The 16,123-nt window shown below is 48.3% G+C and overlaps 1 protein-coding gene across 9 annotated transcripts in view; it reads right to left on the reverse strand.

Moving 5' to 3' along the window:
* The window catches only part of TBCE (tubulin folding cofactor E), a 72,754-nt gene extending 68,259 nt beyond the window's left edge, over window positions 1–4,495 (reverse strand). For 7 of the 9 annotated variants that reach the window (XR_003309616.1, XM_026455113.1, XM_026455109.1 and 4 more), the window contains exons 1-2: window positions 4,356–4,495; window positions 98–228 (exon numbers count right to left, since the gene is read on the reverse strand). Coding sequence is in view for 6 of the 9 variants with exons in the window: in XM_026455109.1 (XP_026310894.1) it covers window positions 98–197 (100 nt within the window). In the remaining 3 variants the exon portion in view is untranslated. Of the gene's footprint in view, window positions 1–97; window positions 229–4,307 lie in introns of all 9 variants that reach the window. The other 2 variants (XM_026455112.2, XM_026455108.2) reach the window with 2 other exon arrangements.
* Between the last annotated feature and the right edge of the window lie 11,628 nt (window positions 4,496–16,123).

Here is a 16,123-nt window from a genome sequence, read left to right on the forward strand (position 1 = left end):
ATTTGTGGTATAAAGTGCCATTGAGAAGCTTACACAGAAACAGCTGCAAAATACACACACGCACACACACACACACAGACACACAATAATTACTTACCTGCCAGGGGAGGGATGACACCAGCAAAACGTACTGTTGCATGTTCTCCATTAACTTCGACTCTTCGACCAATGACATCCGGTGTCAAAGTGTTACTCATTATAATATATCCAGAATCCAAAATATGAGATCTAGGAAGAAAAATACAACACTGATAAGAACTTAATACAATTCCTTTAAAGGAATTTTTTTTCTTTGTTTTTTTGAGGCACAGTCTCACTCTGTCACCCAGGCTGGAGTATAGTAGCACAATCTCGGCTCACTGCAGCCTCCACCTCCCTGGTTCAAGCAATTCCCCTGCCTCAGCCTCCCAAGTAGCTAGGATTACAGAACTCGCCACCATGTGTGTTTAATTGTTTTGTATTTTTAGTAGAGATGGGGTTTCACCATGTACAGGCATGAGCCACTGCGCCTGGCCTAGAAATGTGTTTTTAGGAGTCGTCAGCACAGAGTTTATAACTGATAGCATGAAAGTATCAGTATAACTGATAGCATGAAAGTAGATGAGAATGAAAGGGTATCAACTAGAAAGAAAAGGGTATCAGCTAGAAAGAACAGGGGATCAATGACAGAATCCTGCAAAAACATAATAGTTAAGAAAGAAGAAAGAAATCCCTAAGAAGTCGGAGAAAGAAAAAACAGAAAATTTGTTATTTCTTCTTCTTTTTTTTGAGACTTTTTTTATTGAGACGGAGTCTTGCTCTGTCGCCCAGGCTGGAGTGTAGTGGACGGATCTCAGCTCACTGCAAGCTCCGCCTCCTGGGTTCACGCCATTCTCCTGCCTCAGCCTCCCGAGTAGCTGGGACTACAGGTGCCCGCCACCTCGCCCAGCTAGTTTTTTGTATTTTTTTAGTAGAGACGGGATTTCACCGTGTTCACCAGGATAGTCTTGATCTCCTGACCTCGTGATGTCTCCTGACCTCGTGATCCGCCCGTCTCGGCCTCCCAAAGTGCTGGGATTACATGCTTGAGCCACCGCGCCCAGCCACAATCGGGTTTTACACCAAGATGTTCCATTGCCCAGGGACGGGCAGGAGACAGATGCTTTTCTCTATCTCAACTGCCAAGAGGCCTTCTTTCCTCTTGTACTGGTCCTCCTCAGCACAGACTCTTGACGGGTGTCAGGCTGGGGGACGATCAGGTCTTTCCCTTCCCATGAGGCCATATTTCAGACTATCACATGGAGAGAAACCTTGGACAATACCTAGCTTTCCTAGGCAGAGGTCCCTGCGACCTTTGGCAGTGTGCGTATCCCTTGGTACTTGAGATTAAGAGAATGGTGATGGCTTTTAACCAGCAAGCTGCCTTCAGGCATTTGTTTAACAAAGCACACCCTGCACAGCCCAAAATCCTTTAAACCTTGAGTCACCATAGCACATGTCTCTTGCAAGGACAAGGTTGGGGGTAGGGTCACAGATTAACAGCATCTCAAATACAGAACAAAATGGAGTCTCTTATGTCTACTTCTTTCTATATAGACACAGTAACAGTCTGATCTTTCTTTTCCCCACACAGGAAAAATAAAAAGGAAAACAGCAGTAAACAAAACAGAAAAACACCTGCCCTCATAAACCTATGCCAGTGAGAGAAAACATAATAAACCAGATAAATGACTCTATCACATGGCATGTCATATGATGATAAGCACAAGGATAATGAGTGCAATGGAAATGTTAAAGATGGCAGTTGCTTGTCAGAGTAGGCCTTACTGAGAAGAAAATAGTCCCCAGAATATGAGAGAGGTAAAGAACTGAGCCATGTGGACATATGAGGGAAAGGAATAGCAAGTGCAAATATCCTAAGGCTAGGATGCGCTTGAGGAGGCCATACAACAGAGCAAACAGGAGACTAAAACAACATGAGATCAGAAGTGAATAATCCACTCTAAAGACTTTGGCTTTTTTTTTTTTTTTTCTTGAGACTGAGTTTTGCCCTTGTTGCCCAGGCTGGAGTGCAATGTGGCGATCTCGGCTCACTGCAACCTCCTCCCCCGCCCCCCCGAGTTCAAGTGATTCTCCTGCCTCAGCCTCCCTAGTAGCTTGGAATATAGGCGCACGCCACCACTCCCAAGTAATTTTTTGTATGTTTTAGTAGAGACAGAGTTTCGCCACTTTGCCCAGGCTTGTCTCGAACACTTGACCTCAGGTGATCCACCCGCCTTGGCCTCCCAAAGTGCCAGGATTACAGGCTTATTAACCCACTGTGCCCGGCCGGTTTTTTTTTCTTTTTTCTTTTTTTTTTTTTTTGAGGCGGAGTCTTGCTCTGTCACCAGGCTGGAGTGCAGTGACATGAATGGGGCGATCTCGGCTCACTGCAACCTCCACCCCTCTCTTCCCCCACCCCCCGCCAGGTTCAAGCAATTCTCCTGCCTCAGCCTCCTGAGTAGCTGAGATTACAGGCATGCACCACCACGCCCGGCTAATTTTTGTATTTTTAGTAGAGATGGGGTTTCACCATGTTGCCCAGGATGATCTCGACCTCTTGACCTCGTGATCCACCCACCTCGGCCTCCCAAAGTGCTGGGATTACAGGCATGAGCCACCATGCCCAGCCTACTTTGGCTTTTACTCTGGGTGAAATGTGTAGTCCTTGGAGGATTTTTGAGAGGAAAGAGATAAATCTTTTTTTTTTTTAAAGGATCAATCAAAATGCTGTGATGCAAACAGACTAAAAGAGGAAAGAGCAGAAACTACTGCAGTAATTCAAGTGAGAGACAATGTAACTTGAACAAGTGAAGGTGATGAGAAGAACTTGGGAGTGTGGACAGATTTTGAAGGTGGAGAGTCCATAGCATTTGCTGATATACATGAAAGAGATTAATCAGGGATGATGCCAAAGATTTTGATCTGAACAAATATTTCAGTAGTGACAATGAATGTAAATCCAATAAACCTGCTAGTCAAAAGGCAGGCTGGGCCAGGCACCATAGCTCACACCTGTAGTAGCCAGGTGTTTGAAACCAGCCTGGCCAACATGGTGAAACCCCGTCTCTACTACAAATACAAAAAAAAAAAAAAAATTAGCTGGGCCTAGTGACACACACCTGTCATCCCATCTACTCGGGATTGCTTGAACCTGGGAGGCGTGGTTGCAGTGAGCTGAGATTGGGCCACTGCACACCAGCCCGCGTAATAGAGCAAGATTCCATATCAAAAAAAAAAGGCAGGCTGTCCGTTTAGATTGAAAAAAAAAAAAAAAACTCCAGAGATATGCTGTTTACAACAGTATATAAAATATAAGCATACAGAAAAGTTAAAACTTAATATGAAAAATGTTTTGAAGCAAATATCAAAAGACAGCAGCTGTGGCTAAATTAATGACAGAGAAAAGAAGTCTTCTCTCTTCATCTCTACCTCCACTAACTTTCTCTAACAGTTTGGCAATTTGTTAATTCTGTCTTCCCGCCAGGACTGCTTCTCTGAGGACAAGACTGTCACACCGTCATTTGGATCCACCCACAACTTAGAACAGTCCCCATGTGGTAGTAAACACCAAGTAAAAATAGTCACTTTAGGCCGGGCGCGGTGGCTCACGCCTGTAATCTCAGCACTTTGGGAGGCCGAGGCGGGTGGATCACCTGAGGTCAGGAGTTCGAGAGCAGCCTGGCCAATATGGAGAAACCCCGTCTCTACTAAAAATACAAAAATTAGCTGAGCGTGGGGGCGGGCGCCTGTAATCCCAGCTACTAGGGAGGCTGAGGCAAGGAGAATCGCTTGAACCCAGGAGGCGGAGGCTGCAGTGAGCCGAGATGGAGCCACTGCACTCCGGCCTGGGCGACAGAGCAAGACTGTCCCAAAAGAACAAACGAACAGTTACTTTAAGTGCTCTCCACCTACTTAACGTTATTTCTCTGTCATCACCAATGTTAACTGATTCGGCAGGACGGAGCTGTTCCTCTAAGAGGACACCTTGTAAAAGTCGTTGGTCGCCTGTACCATTTTCACCTTTTCCAAAGTGACATGACAGTTCTCTGAAAGAAGCTTAAAATGCAAGGGATCACGTGCGGCTACTCCTAAACAAGGCCTTCTAGAAGGGGCAGGGCGGCCCCAACCCACCCGGCTGGACCGCCTCTCAGCACACACGCACTCCCTTCGGGCCCGCACTTCTGGGCTGGTTCAAAGCCGCACGGAACAGGCAACGCCCGGCTATGGCAATCTGGGAAGATTCCAGGAAAGGAAGAAAAGGCCAAGAGCAGTGCAGGGTGACGCACCGGCCAGGAATGCTCGTTCCGGAAGCTCCCCGAACCTCTGAAGCTCACCTGTCCGCGGAGACTCCAAGTGTTCGGAGCAGCTGCCCCTCCAGCGCACCGCCCAGCAGCGAAGCTTTAGGCTCTGGCCGGAAGTGTTGTAGGAAGTCCCGCCTCCACCGGAGTGAGTTGCGGCTGCCAGAGCATAGACGAGAATGTCAACGACAGACAGTATTGGAGGCCAGAGGAGTGGTCAACCCACCCAAGCCCCGCCTCTGAGCGGGGGCCCACCCGATTTCCCAGTGCTGAAACCTGGGATGACAGAGCCGCCCAGGAACGCGCGTGTTCCATTTTAGTAGGTACCACGGAAGTGAGTTACAAATCCTGTGAGAGGTTCAGTTCCATGAGTATTGAGAGCCTACCACGTAGGCGGCATGCGGTGGTCAAAGAGAAAAATATAGTGTTAATGCCGCCAAAACTCAAAAAAAAAAAAAAAAAAAAAAAAAACCAAATTACCTAGTTAAAGCGTAAGGCAGAATGAAAGTAAATGCAGGGATAGAAAAAATAATAGAAAAGCAACTATCCTAGACATGTTCTAGACATGTTAATTTCTGTTGAAACCGCCTTCGCAAAGTTTTGATAGTAAGAGAAATCTGACATGGTTTACCCCCATCTTGCTTCTAGCCTCACAGGTTAGCTGTCTTTGCTCATTCCTGGGTACAGGACAAGCTAACTTGCAAGAAATTTAGTTTATAGTTTAAATGATAATAACCCTTCCCCAAAACTGCCCTTTTAAAACCAAATGAAAGGCCACCAAGTTCGGAGGATGAGAGGGTCCTGAATTCTTCTAACTTGTAATCGTAGTTAAATGATTACCACCCATTATTCCTCAGGTAACAAATTCGCATCTTCCCCAATTATTCCTGCAGATAACATCACTGTTGTAGAACCTAAGATTGGCCTTTTCAGATGTCTTTTCAGGTTTTTGCATTTCTGACAAGAGGATGGCCCCACCCTGACTCACCAACCTGGACCTCCCACCCACGAACAAACTCAGTGCAAGGGGACAGCTTCTACTTCTTATGATTTCACCTCTGACCCAACCAATCAGCACTCCCCATTCCCTGGCCCCCGTACCTGTCAAACTATCTGAAAAACCCCCTAACATCTGAGCCTTCGGTGAGATGGATTTGAGTAATAACTCTCTCCCATGTGGCACGGCCAGCCTCGTGTCAATTAAACTTTCTTTACTGCAATGCCATGGTTTCTGTCAATTAATTTTGTTTATGCAGCAGGCAGAAAGAACCCGTTGGTGGATACCACAGAGTCCACAACAAGAGCAGTTTGGGTAGAGTGAGTGTTAGCATTCCAAAAGCAGACTGAAGTGAGATGAAGTGGAAAGGAAATTGAGGGAGCAAAGTCAAATGACTCTTCCAAGAAGTGACCTTCTAATTGTCATATTAAATGGACATAAATAGTCAGTATCCTGCTGGATGTCTCTACTGCTTTATACTTTGATAGTTCACTCCTTGGAACTAGAAACTAGATATTACAGTGATTGTTTTTTCTTTGGAAGAGGGGATTACAAACCACACTGGAAATTTGATAAAGGCTGTCTACCTACACACAAATTTTGCATATGATTTCAAGGACTGATTAATCCTTTGAAGCTCATGAATAGGCCTCAAAGGAGTCTATGGATCCCAAATTAAGACTCTCCTCAGCAGGGCATGTGGCTCACACCTATAATCCCAGCATTTTGGGAGGCAGAGGCAAGCAGATCATTTGAGCTCAAGAGTTCAAGACTAGTCTGGGCAATGTGGCGAAACCCTGTCTCTAAAAAAATACAAAAATTAGCCAGGCTTGGTGGCAGGTGCCTGCAGTCCCAGCTATTCAGGAGGTTGAGTTGGGAGAATCTCTTGAGCAGGGGAGACAGAGGTTGCAGTGAGTTGAGATCTCAACACTGCACTCCAACCTGGGCAATAGAGTGAGACCCTGTCTCAAAAAAGAAAAAAAGTCCAGGCTCGGTGTCTCATGCCTGTAATCCAATTACTTTGGGAGGCTGAGGTGGGTGGATCACCTGAGGTCAAGAGATTGAGACCATCCTGGCCAAGAGGGTGAAGCCCTGTCTCCACTAAAAATACAAAAATTAGCTGGGCATGGTGCTGTGTGCCTGTAATCACAGCTACTTGAGAGGCTGAGGCAGGAGAATCATTTGCAACTGGGAGGCAGAGGTTGCAGTGAACTGAGATCACACCACTGCACTCCAGCCTGGTGACAGAACTAGACAACGTCTTAAAAAAAAAAAAAAAATTAGCTGGGTGGGGTGTGGTGGCACATGCCTGTAAAACCAGCTACTCAAGAGGCTGAGGCAGAAATTGCTTGAACCTGGGAGGCAGAGGCTACAGTGAGCCGAGATCATGCCGCTTCACTCCAGCCTGGGGGACAGAGCAAGACTCCATCTGAAAATGAATAAATAAATAAAGCCCTCACTTTTCCATTAGTTGGTGAGAAAAGAAAAAATAGGCCAGGCGCGGTGGCTGACGCCTGTAATCCCAACACTTTGGGAGGCCGAGGCGGGCAGATCACCAGTCAGGAGTTTGAGACCAGCTTGGCCAATATGGTGAAACCTATAGTCCCAACTACTTGGAAGGGTGAGCCAGGAGAATTGCTTGAACCCGAGAGGTGGAGGTTGCAGTGAGCCCAGATACCACCACTACACTCCAGCCTGAGCTACAGAGTGAGACTCCATCTCAAAAAATAAAATAAAATAAAACAATGTATAGCCAATCAATAGCTTATTTTATTTTAATGTAAATTATTATTGGTAAACAACTTGGAAACTACCTCTTCTTTTTTCCTTTAAAAACCCACTTGTAATGGCCAGGCACGGTGGCTCAAGCCTGTAATTCCAGCACTTTGGGAGGCCGAGGCAGGCGGATCACGAGGTCAGGAGATCAAGACCATCCTGGCTAACATGGTGAAACCCCGTCTCTACTAAAAAATACAAAAAACTAGCCGGGCGAGGTGGCAGGCGCCTGTAGTCCCAGCTACTCGGGAGGCTGAGGCAGGAGAATGGTGTGAACCTGGGAGGCGGAGCTTGCAGTGAGCTGATATCCGGCCACTGCACTCCAGCCCGGACCACAGAGCGAGACTCTGTATCAAAAAAAAAAGGCCGGGCACGGTGGCTCAAGCCTGTAATCCCAGCACTTTGGGAGGCCGAGACAGGCGGATCACGAGGTCAGGAGATCGAGACCATCCTGGCTAACGCGGTGAAACCCCGTCTCTACTAAAAATACAAAAAATTAGCCGGGCGAGGTGGCCGGCGCCTGTGGTCCCAGCTACTCGGGAGGCTGAGGCAGGAGAATGGCGTGAACCCGGGAGGCAGAGGTTGCAGTGAGCTGAGATTCGGCCATTGCACTCCAGCCTGGGCGACAGAGCAAGACTCCGTCTCAAAAAAAAAAAAAAAGAAAAGAAAACCCACTTGTAGAGGCCGGGTGCACTGGCTCACACCTGTAATCCCAGCACATTGGAAGGCCGAGGTGGGCAAATCATGAGGTCAGGAGTTTGAGACCAGCATGACCAACATGGTGAAATCCCGTCTCTACTAAAAATACAAAAATTAGCTGAGTGTGGTGGCATGCACCTGTAATCCCAGCTACTCGGGAGGTTGAGGCAGGAGAATTGCTAGTACCCAGGAGGTGGAGGTTGCAGTGAGCCAAGATTATGCCACTGCACTCCAGCCTGGGTGACAGAGTGATACTCTGTCAAACAAATAAATAAAATAAAACCAAAACAACCCATTTGCAGACTGTGTGTCATGGTTCATGCCTGTACTCCCAGCACTTTGGGAGGCATAGGTGAGTGGATCACTTGAGATCATGGTGAAACTCCATCTGTACTAAAAAAAAATAGAAAAAAGAGTCAGGCATGGTGGAACACACCTTTAGTCCTAGCTACTGGGGAGGCTGAGGCAGGAGAATCGCTTGAACCTGGGAGGCAGACGTTGCAGTGACCTGAGCTGAGATCATGCCACTGCACTCCAGCCTGGGCAACAAAGCGAGACTCGGTCTCAAAAAAATAAAATACAATAAAAAGTTTAAAAAGCACTAACTTAAGAATTGCACAGGAAGGCTGGTTTGAGCTGGCCTCCTGTCTGTTTGTTGGCTGACTCACAATAAAGCTTTTTTTTTTCTTTCTCAAAAACCTAGTGCCATAGGATTTGACTTCTTTACCACTTGATGGCCTTTCATTTAGTTTTAAAAGGGCAGTTTTGGGGAAGGGTTATTATCATTTAAACTATAAACGGCCGGGTGCAGTGGCTCAAGCCTGTAATCCCAGCACTTTGGGAGGCCAAGGTGGGCAGATCACGAGGTCAGGAGATCGAGACCATCCTGGCTAACATGGTGAAACCCTGTCTCTACTAAAAATACAAAAAATTAGCAGGGCGTGGTGGTGGGTGCATGTAGTCCCAGCTACTCGGGAGTGAACCCGGGAGGTAGAGCTTGCAGTGAGCCGAGATCATGCCACTGCACTCCAACCTGGGTGACAGAGCGAGACTCCGTCTCAAAAAAAAAAAAAAAAAAAGAAACACCATATAAGCCAGGCATGGTGGCTCACACCTATAATCCCAGCATTTTGGGAGGCTGAGGCAGGCAGATCACTGGAGGCCAGGAGTTCAAGACCATCCTGGGCAAAATGGAGAAACTTCATCTCTACAAAAAATAGAAATAAAAAAATTAGACAGTTGCTCCTGCATGTGTCTGTTGTCCCAGCTCCAGGCACATAGGCTGAGGTGGGAGGATCGCTTGAGCCCAAGAGTTCAAGGCTGCGGTGAGCCATGATCACACCACTGCTCTCCAATCTGGGTAACAGAGCAAGATGCTGTCTCAGTAAAAAATAAGATAAAAAACACCACAAAGGCCAGGTATGGTGGTTCACGCCTGTAATCCCAGCACTTTGGGAGGCTGAGGCGGGTGGATCACCTGAAGTCGGGAGTTCAAGACTAGCCTCATCAATATGGAGAAACCCTGTCTCTACTAAAAATACAAAGTTAGCCGGGTGCAGTGGCACATGCCTGTAATGCCAGCTACTCGGGAGGCTGAGGCAGTAGAATTGCTTGAACCCGGGAGGCAGAGGTTGCAGTGAGCCAAGATTGTGCCATTGCACTCCAGCCTGGGCAACAAGAGTGAAACCCTATCTCAAAAAAAAAAAAAAAAAAAGACCCACCACATAAACACAAGGCCCCTCCTGTGCCTCTCTCTGTTTCCCCTTCATAACCCACTTCCAGGCTCACCCTCCCATACCAACTCACCCTCCCATACCCACTCACCTGGTTGACTGACTGGCATGGCTGGGCAGGACTACCACCTTATGAGGAGGTGGGGGCTGCAAGCTGGGTGTACTGAGCTCTTAGGGGTCTCATACTCCTCAGCAAGCTCCTGTTTGATCTGTCTGGTGCTTAGGAGTAACCCTGAGGCAGGGGCCACAGGTGGTGGTGGCAGAGATGACACCTGAGGGCTCGCAGGTGGCAGGTCCCACAGTGGGCAAGACTGGATTGACCTGATGGGGTCCCTTCAGATGGAGAGAGGCACCCTGGCTTGTGTCTAGGCCCCGGGGATGCAGCTTTCTCTCCCTATGGTGGGGGGTGGGTAGGCCGTTTTGTAGCCTACTGGTGAGGAAGCCACAACAGCAATGGCAGTAGAAAGGGCAGCCAAGGAGGTGGTGCCCATAGGCACCAGCGGGAAGACGTAGGGGCCTTGGGAGGTGTGTGAACGTGGCTAGGACCATTGAGAGGAGGTAAAGAGTTAGAAGAAAGGCCGGGCGCGGTGGCTCAAGCCTGTAATCCCAGCACTTTGGGAGGCCGAGACGGGCGGATCACGAGGTCGGGAGATCGAGACCATCCTGGCTAACATGGTGAGACCCCCGTCTCTACTAAAAAATACAAAAAACTAGCCGGGCGCGGTGGCGGACGCCTGTAGTCACAGCTACTCAGGAGGCTGAGGCAGGAGAATGGCGTAAACCCGGGAGGCGGAGCTTGCAGTGAGCAGAGATCCGGCCACTGCACTCCAGTCTGGGCGACAGAGCGAGACTCTGTCTCAAAAAAAAAAAAAAAAAAAGAGTTAGAAGAAGAGACTGCGGGAGGTAGAGGGCAATTGGGGCCTGCTTGTCTGTAGAACATCTGGCTGTGAGATGAGGCCAGGTATGCTGGCCCTGATGGCTAGAGCCAAAGAGACCCCAGGGAGGAACACATGGCATAAGAGTGTGCATTGGCCGGGTGCTGTGGCTCACGCCTGTAATCCCAACACTTTGGAAGGCCGAGGCGGGTGGATCACCTGAGGTCAGGAGTTCGTGACCAGCCTGGCCAACATGCTGAAACCCTGTCTTTACTAAAAATACAAAAATTAGCCACTGATGGTGGTGAGCACCTGTAATCCCAGCTACTTGGGAGGCTAAGGCAGGAGAATCGCTTGAACCTAGGAGGTGGAGGTTGCAGTGAGCCAAGGTAGTGCCACTACTGCACTCCAACCTGGGTGACAAAAGTGAAACTCCATCTCAAAAAAAAGAAAAAAAAAGAAAGAAAAACAGAGTGTGCATGGTATGGGGCTACAGCTCTCCAGGTGGTGGAGAAATGCTCCAGGTGGAGGGGGCCCAGAGCTTCCATGATGTTGCTGCTGGTGGTGATGGTGATGTTTTGGGGGTGATGTGGGCAGTGGACTGGCCTCCAGGAGAAGGAGGAAGCCTAAAAGGTGGCCACAGGGAGGAGGCTGTGGGGGACCCTGGCTCCATACAGCCTGGGCTGGATGAGAAGATTGAGTATACTTGGGGGACTGACTGGGGACAGAGAGGCTTGTTGCAAGAGGGAAAGAGTGGGGATACCTGGGCAATGCCTGGGAAGTGGGGTACTGGGAGGCAGAGGAAGAGGAGGAAGAACTGGAGGACGAGGCTGCTGCAGAGCTGCTACTAGAGTATGAATAAACCTCATTGGGGCACTGGGGCGGAAGAGGAGGAAGCAGGGAGCAGGGGCAGAGGTCGGGCTGAGGGAGCCAGAGTCCAGTCCTTCTCTGGGCCAGGAGGAAACCCTCACATTCCCTGCCCCATGGCACAGGGAGAGGACAGATGCTCTCTCGTTGTGCCATGGGACAGGGGCCCCGGGCCAGGAGGAGAAGCTAATGTGTTGGGGTTTTTTTCTTTGTTTGTTTTGCTTTCTGTGAGACGGATTCTAGATTTTGTCCGGCCTCTGAGCCCAAGCTAAGCCATCATATCCCCTGTGACCTGCACGTATACATCCACATGGCCTGAAGCAACTGAAGATCCACAAAAGAAGTGAAAATAGCCTTAACTGATGACATTCCACCATTGTGATTTGTTTCTGCCCCACTCTAACTGATTGATGTACTTTGTAATCTCCCCGTCCTTGAGAAGGTTCTTTGTAATTCTCCCCACCCTTGAGAATGTGCTTTATGAGATCCACCCCCTGCCTGCAAAACATTGCTCCCAATTCCACCGCCTATCCCAAAACCTGTACGAATTAATGATAATCCACCACCCTTTGCTGACTCCTTTTCTGGACTCGGCCTGCCTGCACCCAGGTGAAATAAACAGCCTTGTTGCTCACACAAAGCCTGTTTGGTGGTCTCTTTACATGGACGCGTGAGACATTTGGTGCCGAAGACCCGGGTCAGAGGGGCTCCTTCGGGAGACCAGTCCCCTGTCCTCACCCTCACTCCGTGAAGAGATCCACCTATGACCTCAGGTCCTCAGACCAACCAGCCCAAGGAACATCTCTCAACTTCAAATTGGGTAAGCGGTCTTTTCACTCTCTTATCCAGCCTCTCTCGCTACCCTTTAATCTCCCTGTCCTTCCAATTTCAGTTCTCTTTCCTCTCTAGTAGAGACAAAGGAGACACATTTTCTCCGTGGACCCAAAACTCTGGCGCTGGTCACAGACTCAGGAAGACAGCCTTCCCTTGGTGTTTAACCATTGCGGGGACGCCTGCCTGATTATTCACCCATGTTCTGTTGGTGTCAGATCACCGCAGGGACGCCTGCCTTGGTCATTCACCCACATTCCCTTGGTGGCAAGTCAATTGTAGGGATGCCAACTTTGGCTGCTCACCCACATTGCAGCCCAGAGCTGCTCCCCACCCCCTTCTCCGTGTCTCTACCCTTCTCTTTAAACTTGCCTCCTTCACTATGGGCAACCTTCCACCCTCCATTCCTCCTTTTTCTCTCTTAGCCTGTGTTCTCAAGAACTTAAAACCTCTTCAACTCTTGCCTGATCTAAAATCTAAGTGTCTTATTTTCTTCTGCAACACCACTTGGCCCCAATACAAACTCGACAATGGTTCTAAGTGGCCAGAAAATGGCACTTTTGATTTCTCCATCCTATGAGATGTAGATAATTTTTGTTGAAAAATGGGCAAATGGTCTGAGGTGCCTGATGTCCAGGCATTCTTTTACACATCGGTCCCTTCCTAATCTTTGCTCCCAATGCAACTGGTCCCAAATCTTTCTTCTTTCTCTTCTGACTGTTCCTTCAGTCTCCACCCCAATTTTTGAGTCCTTCGAATCCTTCTTTTCTATGGACTCATCCGACCCCTTCCCTTCTCCCCACGCTGCTCCTCGCCAGGCCCAGTCAGGTCCCAATTCTTTGTCAGCCTCTGCTCCCTCACCCTATAAGTCTTCTATTACCTCCCCTCCTCACACCGGGTCTGTCTTACAGTTTCATTCCGCCACTAGCCCTCCCCCACCTGCCCAACAATTTCCTCTTAGAGAGGTGGCTGGAGCTGAAGGCATAGTCTGGGTACATGTGCCTTTTTCTCTATCAGATCTTTCCCAAGTCAGCAAGCATTTAGGCTCTTTCTCATCAGACCCCACTAAATATATACAGGAATTCTGATATCTAACTCTGTCCTACAATTTAACCTGGAGTGACTTAAATGTCATCCTAACTTCTACCCTCTCTCCGGAAGAATGGGAAAGAGTTTTTTCTCTAGCTCAATCTCACGCCGATAACCACTGGCGTCATGAGTCAGACCTCCAGGAAGGCATTAGAACAATTCCCCGAAAAGATCCCCAATGGAACTATCAGGCAGATTCCCCAGGTATAGGTAGGCGAGATTACATAGTTTCCTGCCTAGTTGAGGGGCTTAAAAAGGCAGCTTACAAAGCTATTATGACAAACTTAAATAAACCACCCAAGGTAAAGACAAAAACCTAGCCCAGTTCACGGCCCACTTAGCAGCAACGCTTAGACGCTTTACCGCCCTAGACCCAGAGGGCCAGAAGGCCGCCTTATGCTTAATATGCATTTTATCACCCAGCCAGCTCCTGACATTAGAAAAAAGCTTCAAAAATTGGAATCCAGCCCTCAAACCCCCAACAGGAATTAATCAACCTCACCTTCAAGGTGTACAATAATAGAGAGGAGGTAGCCAGACAGCAACTAATTTCTGAGTTACAGCTACTTGCCTCCACTGTAAGACAACCCACAACCACATCTCCAGCATACAAGAACTTCAGAACATCCAAGCCACAGCTCCCAGGGGCTCCTTCAAAACATCCTCATGGACCTTGCTTCAAATGCCAAAAGACTGGCCACTCAGCCTCAGAATGCCTGCAGCCTGGGATTTCTCCCAAGCTGTGCCCTGTCTGTGCGGGCCCCCACTGGAGGTCAGACTGTCTGACTCACATCACCGCTGCTCCTGAAGCCCCTGGAGCCCAAACCCAGTGTACCTTGGCTGACTCCTTCCCAAATCTCCTCAGCTTAGCAGCTGAAGACTGACGCTGCCCAATTGCCTCGGAAGACCCCTGGACCATCACGGACGCTGAGCTTTGGTAACTCTTACAGTGGAGGGCAATTCTGTCCCCTGTTTAATTGATACGGGGGCTACCCATTCCACATTACCTTCTTTTCAAGGGCCTGTTTCCCTTGCCCCCATAACTTGTGGGCATTGACAGACAAGCTTCAAAACCCCTTAAAACTCCCCAACTCTGGTGCCAACTTGGACAACATTCTTTTCTGCACTTCTTTTTAGTTATCCCCACCTGCCCAGCTCCCTTATTAGGTCAACACATTTTAACTAAATTATCTGCTTCCCTGACTATTCCTGGCCTACAGCCACACTTCACTGTCATCCTTTTCCCCAGTTCAAAGACTCCATCGCATCCTCCTCTCATATCCCCCCACCTTAACCCCCACAAGTACAGGATACCTCTACTCTCTCCCTGGCAACCGATCACATGCCCATTACTATCCCGTTAAAACCTAATCACCCTTACCTGCTCAACACCAATATCCCATCCCACAGCATGCTTTAAGAGGATTAAAGCCTGTTATCACTCGCCTGTTACAGCATGGCCTTTTAAAAGCCTATAAACTCTCCTTACAATTCCCCCATTTTACCTGTCCAAAAACCGGACAAGTCTTACAAGTTTAGTTCAGGATCTGTGCCTTATCAACCAAATTGTCTTGCCTATCCACTTCGTGGTGCCAAAGTCATATACTCTCCTATCCTTAATACCTCCCTCCATAACCCATTCTGTTCTAGATAAACCTAGCTGACCCCATAAATCCTAAATCCTTTCCCCATTCCCCTTTCTATTCCTTAAAAAACAGCACTAAAAGCTGCTCCCATACTAGCTCTCCCTAACTCATCCCAACTCTTTTCATTACACATACCTGAAGTACAGGGCTGCGTGGTCAGAATTCTTACACAAGAGCCAGGGCCACGCCCTGTAGCCTTTCTGTCCAAACGACTTGACTTTACTGTTTTAGGCTAGCCCTCACATTATTCCCGACACCATATCTGACCCCCGTGACTGTATCTGTCTAATCCACTTGGCATTCATTCGATTTCCCCATATTTCCTTCTTTCCTGTTCCTCACCCTGATCACACCTGGTTTATTGATGGCAGTTCCATCAGGCCTAATCGTCACTCACCAGCAAAGGCAGACTATGCTATAGTATCTTCCACATCTATCATTGAGGCTACCACTCGGCCCCCTCCACTACCTCTCAGCAAGCTGAACTCATTGCCTTACCTTGGGACCTCATTCTTGCAAAGGGATTACATGTTAATATTTATACTGACTCTAAATACGCCTTCCATATCCTGCACCAGCATGCTGTTATATGGGCTGAAAGAGGTTTCCTCACTATGCAAGTGTCCTCCATTGTTAATGCCTCTTTAATAAAAACTCTTCTCCAGGCCGCTTTACTTCTGAAGGAAGCTGGAGTCATACACTGCAAAGGCCACCAAAAGGCATCAGATCCCATCACGCAGGGCAATGCTTATGCTGATAAGGTAGCTAAAAAAGCAGCCAGCATTCCAACTTCTGTCCCTCAGGGCCAGTTTTTCTCCTTCTCATCAGTCACTCCCACCTACTCTACCACTGAAACTTCCCTATCAATCTCTTCCCACACAACGCAAATGGTTCTTGGATCAAGGAAAATATCTCCTTCCAGACTCACAGGCCCATTCTATTCTATCATCATTTCATAACCTCTTCCATATAGGTTACAAGTCGCTAGCCCACCTCGTAGAACCTCTCATTTCCTTTCCATTGTGGAAATCTGTCCTTAAGGAAATCACTTCTCAGTGCTCCATCTGCTACTCTACTACTCCTCAGGGATTCCATTCCCTACACATCAAGCTCAGGGATTTGCCCCTACCCAGGACTGGCAAATGGACTTTAATCACATGCCTCGAGTCAGGAAACTAAAATGCCTCTTGGTCTGGGTAGATCCTTTCACTGGATGTGAAACTATCAATGAGGGATCCAGCCCATGACAGAATCACCTCCCACACTAGGCTCTACCTTCAACCCTGGAGAT

Source organism: Piliocolobus tephrosceles, chromosome 1 (genome assembly GCF_002776525.5).
Source record: "Piliocolobus tephrosceles isolate RC106 chromosome 1, ASM277652v3, whole genome shotgun sequence".
Lineage (NCBI taxonomy): Eukaryota > Metazoa > Chordata > Mammalia > Primates > Cercopithecidae > Piliocolobus > Piliocolobus tephrosceles.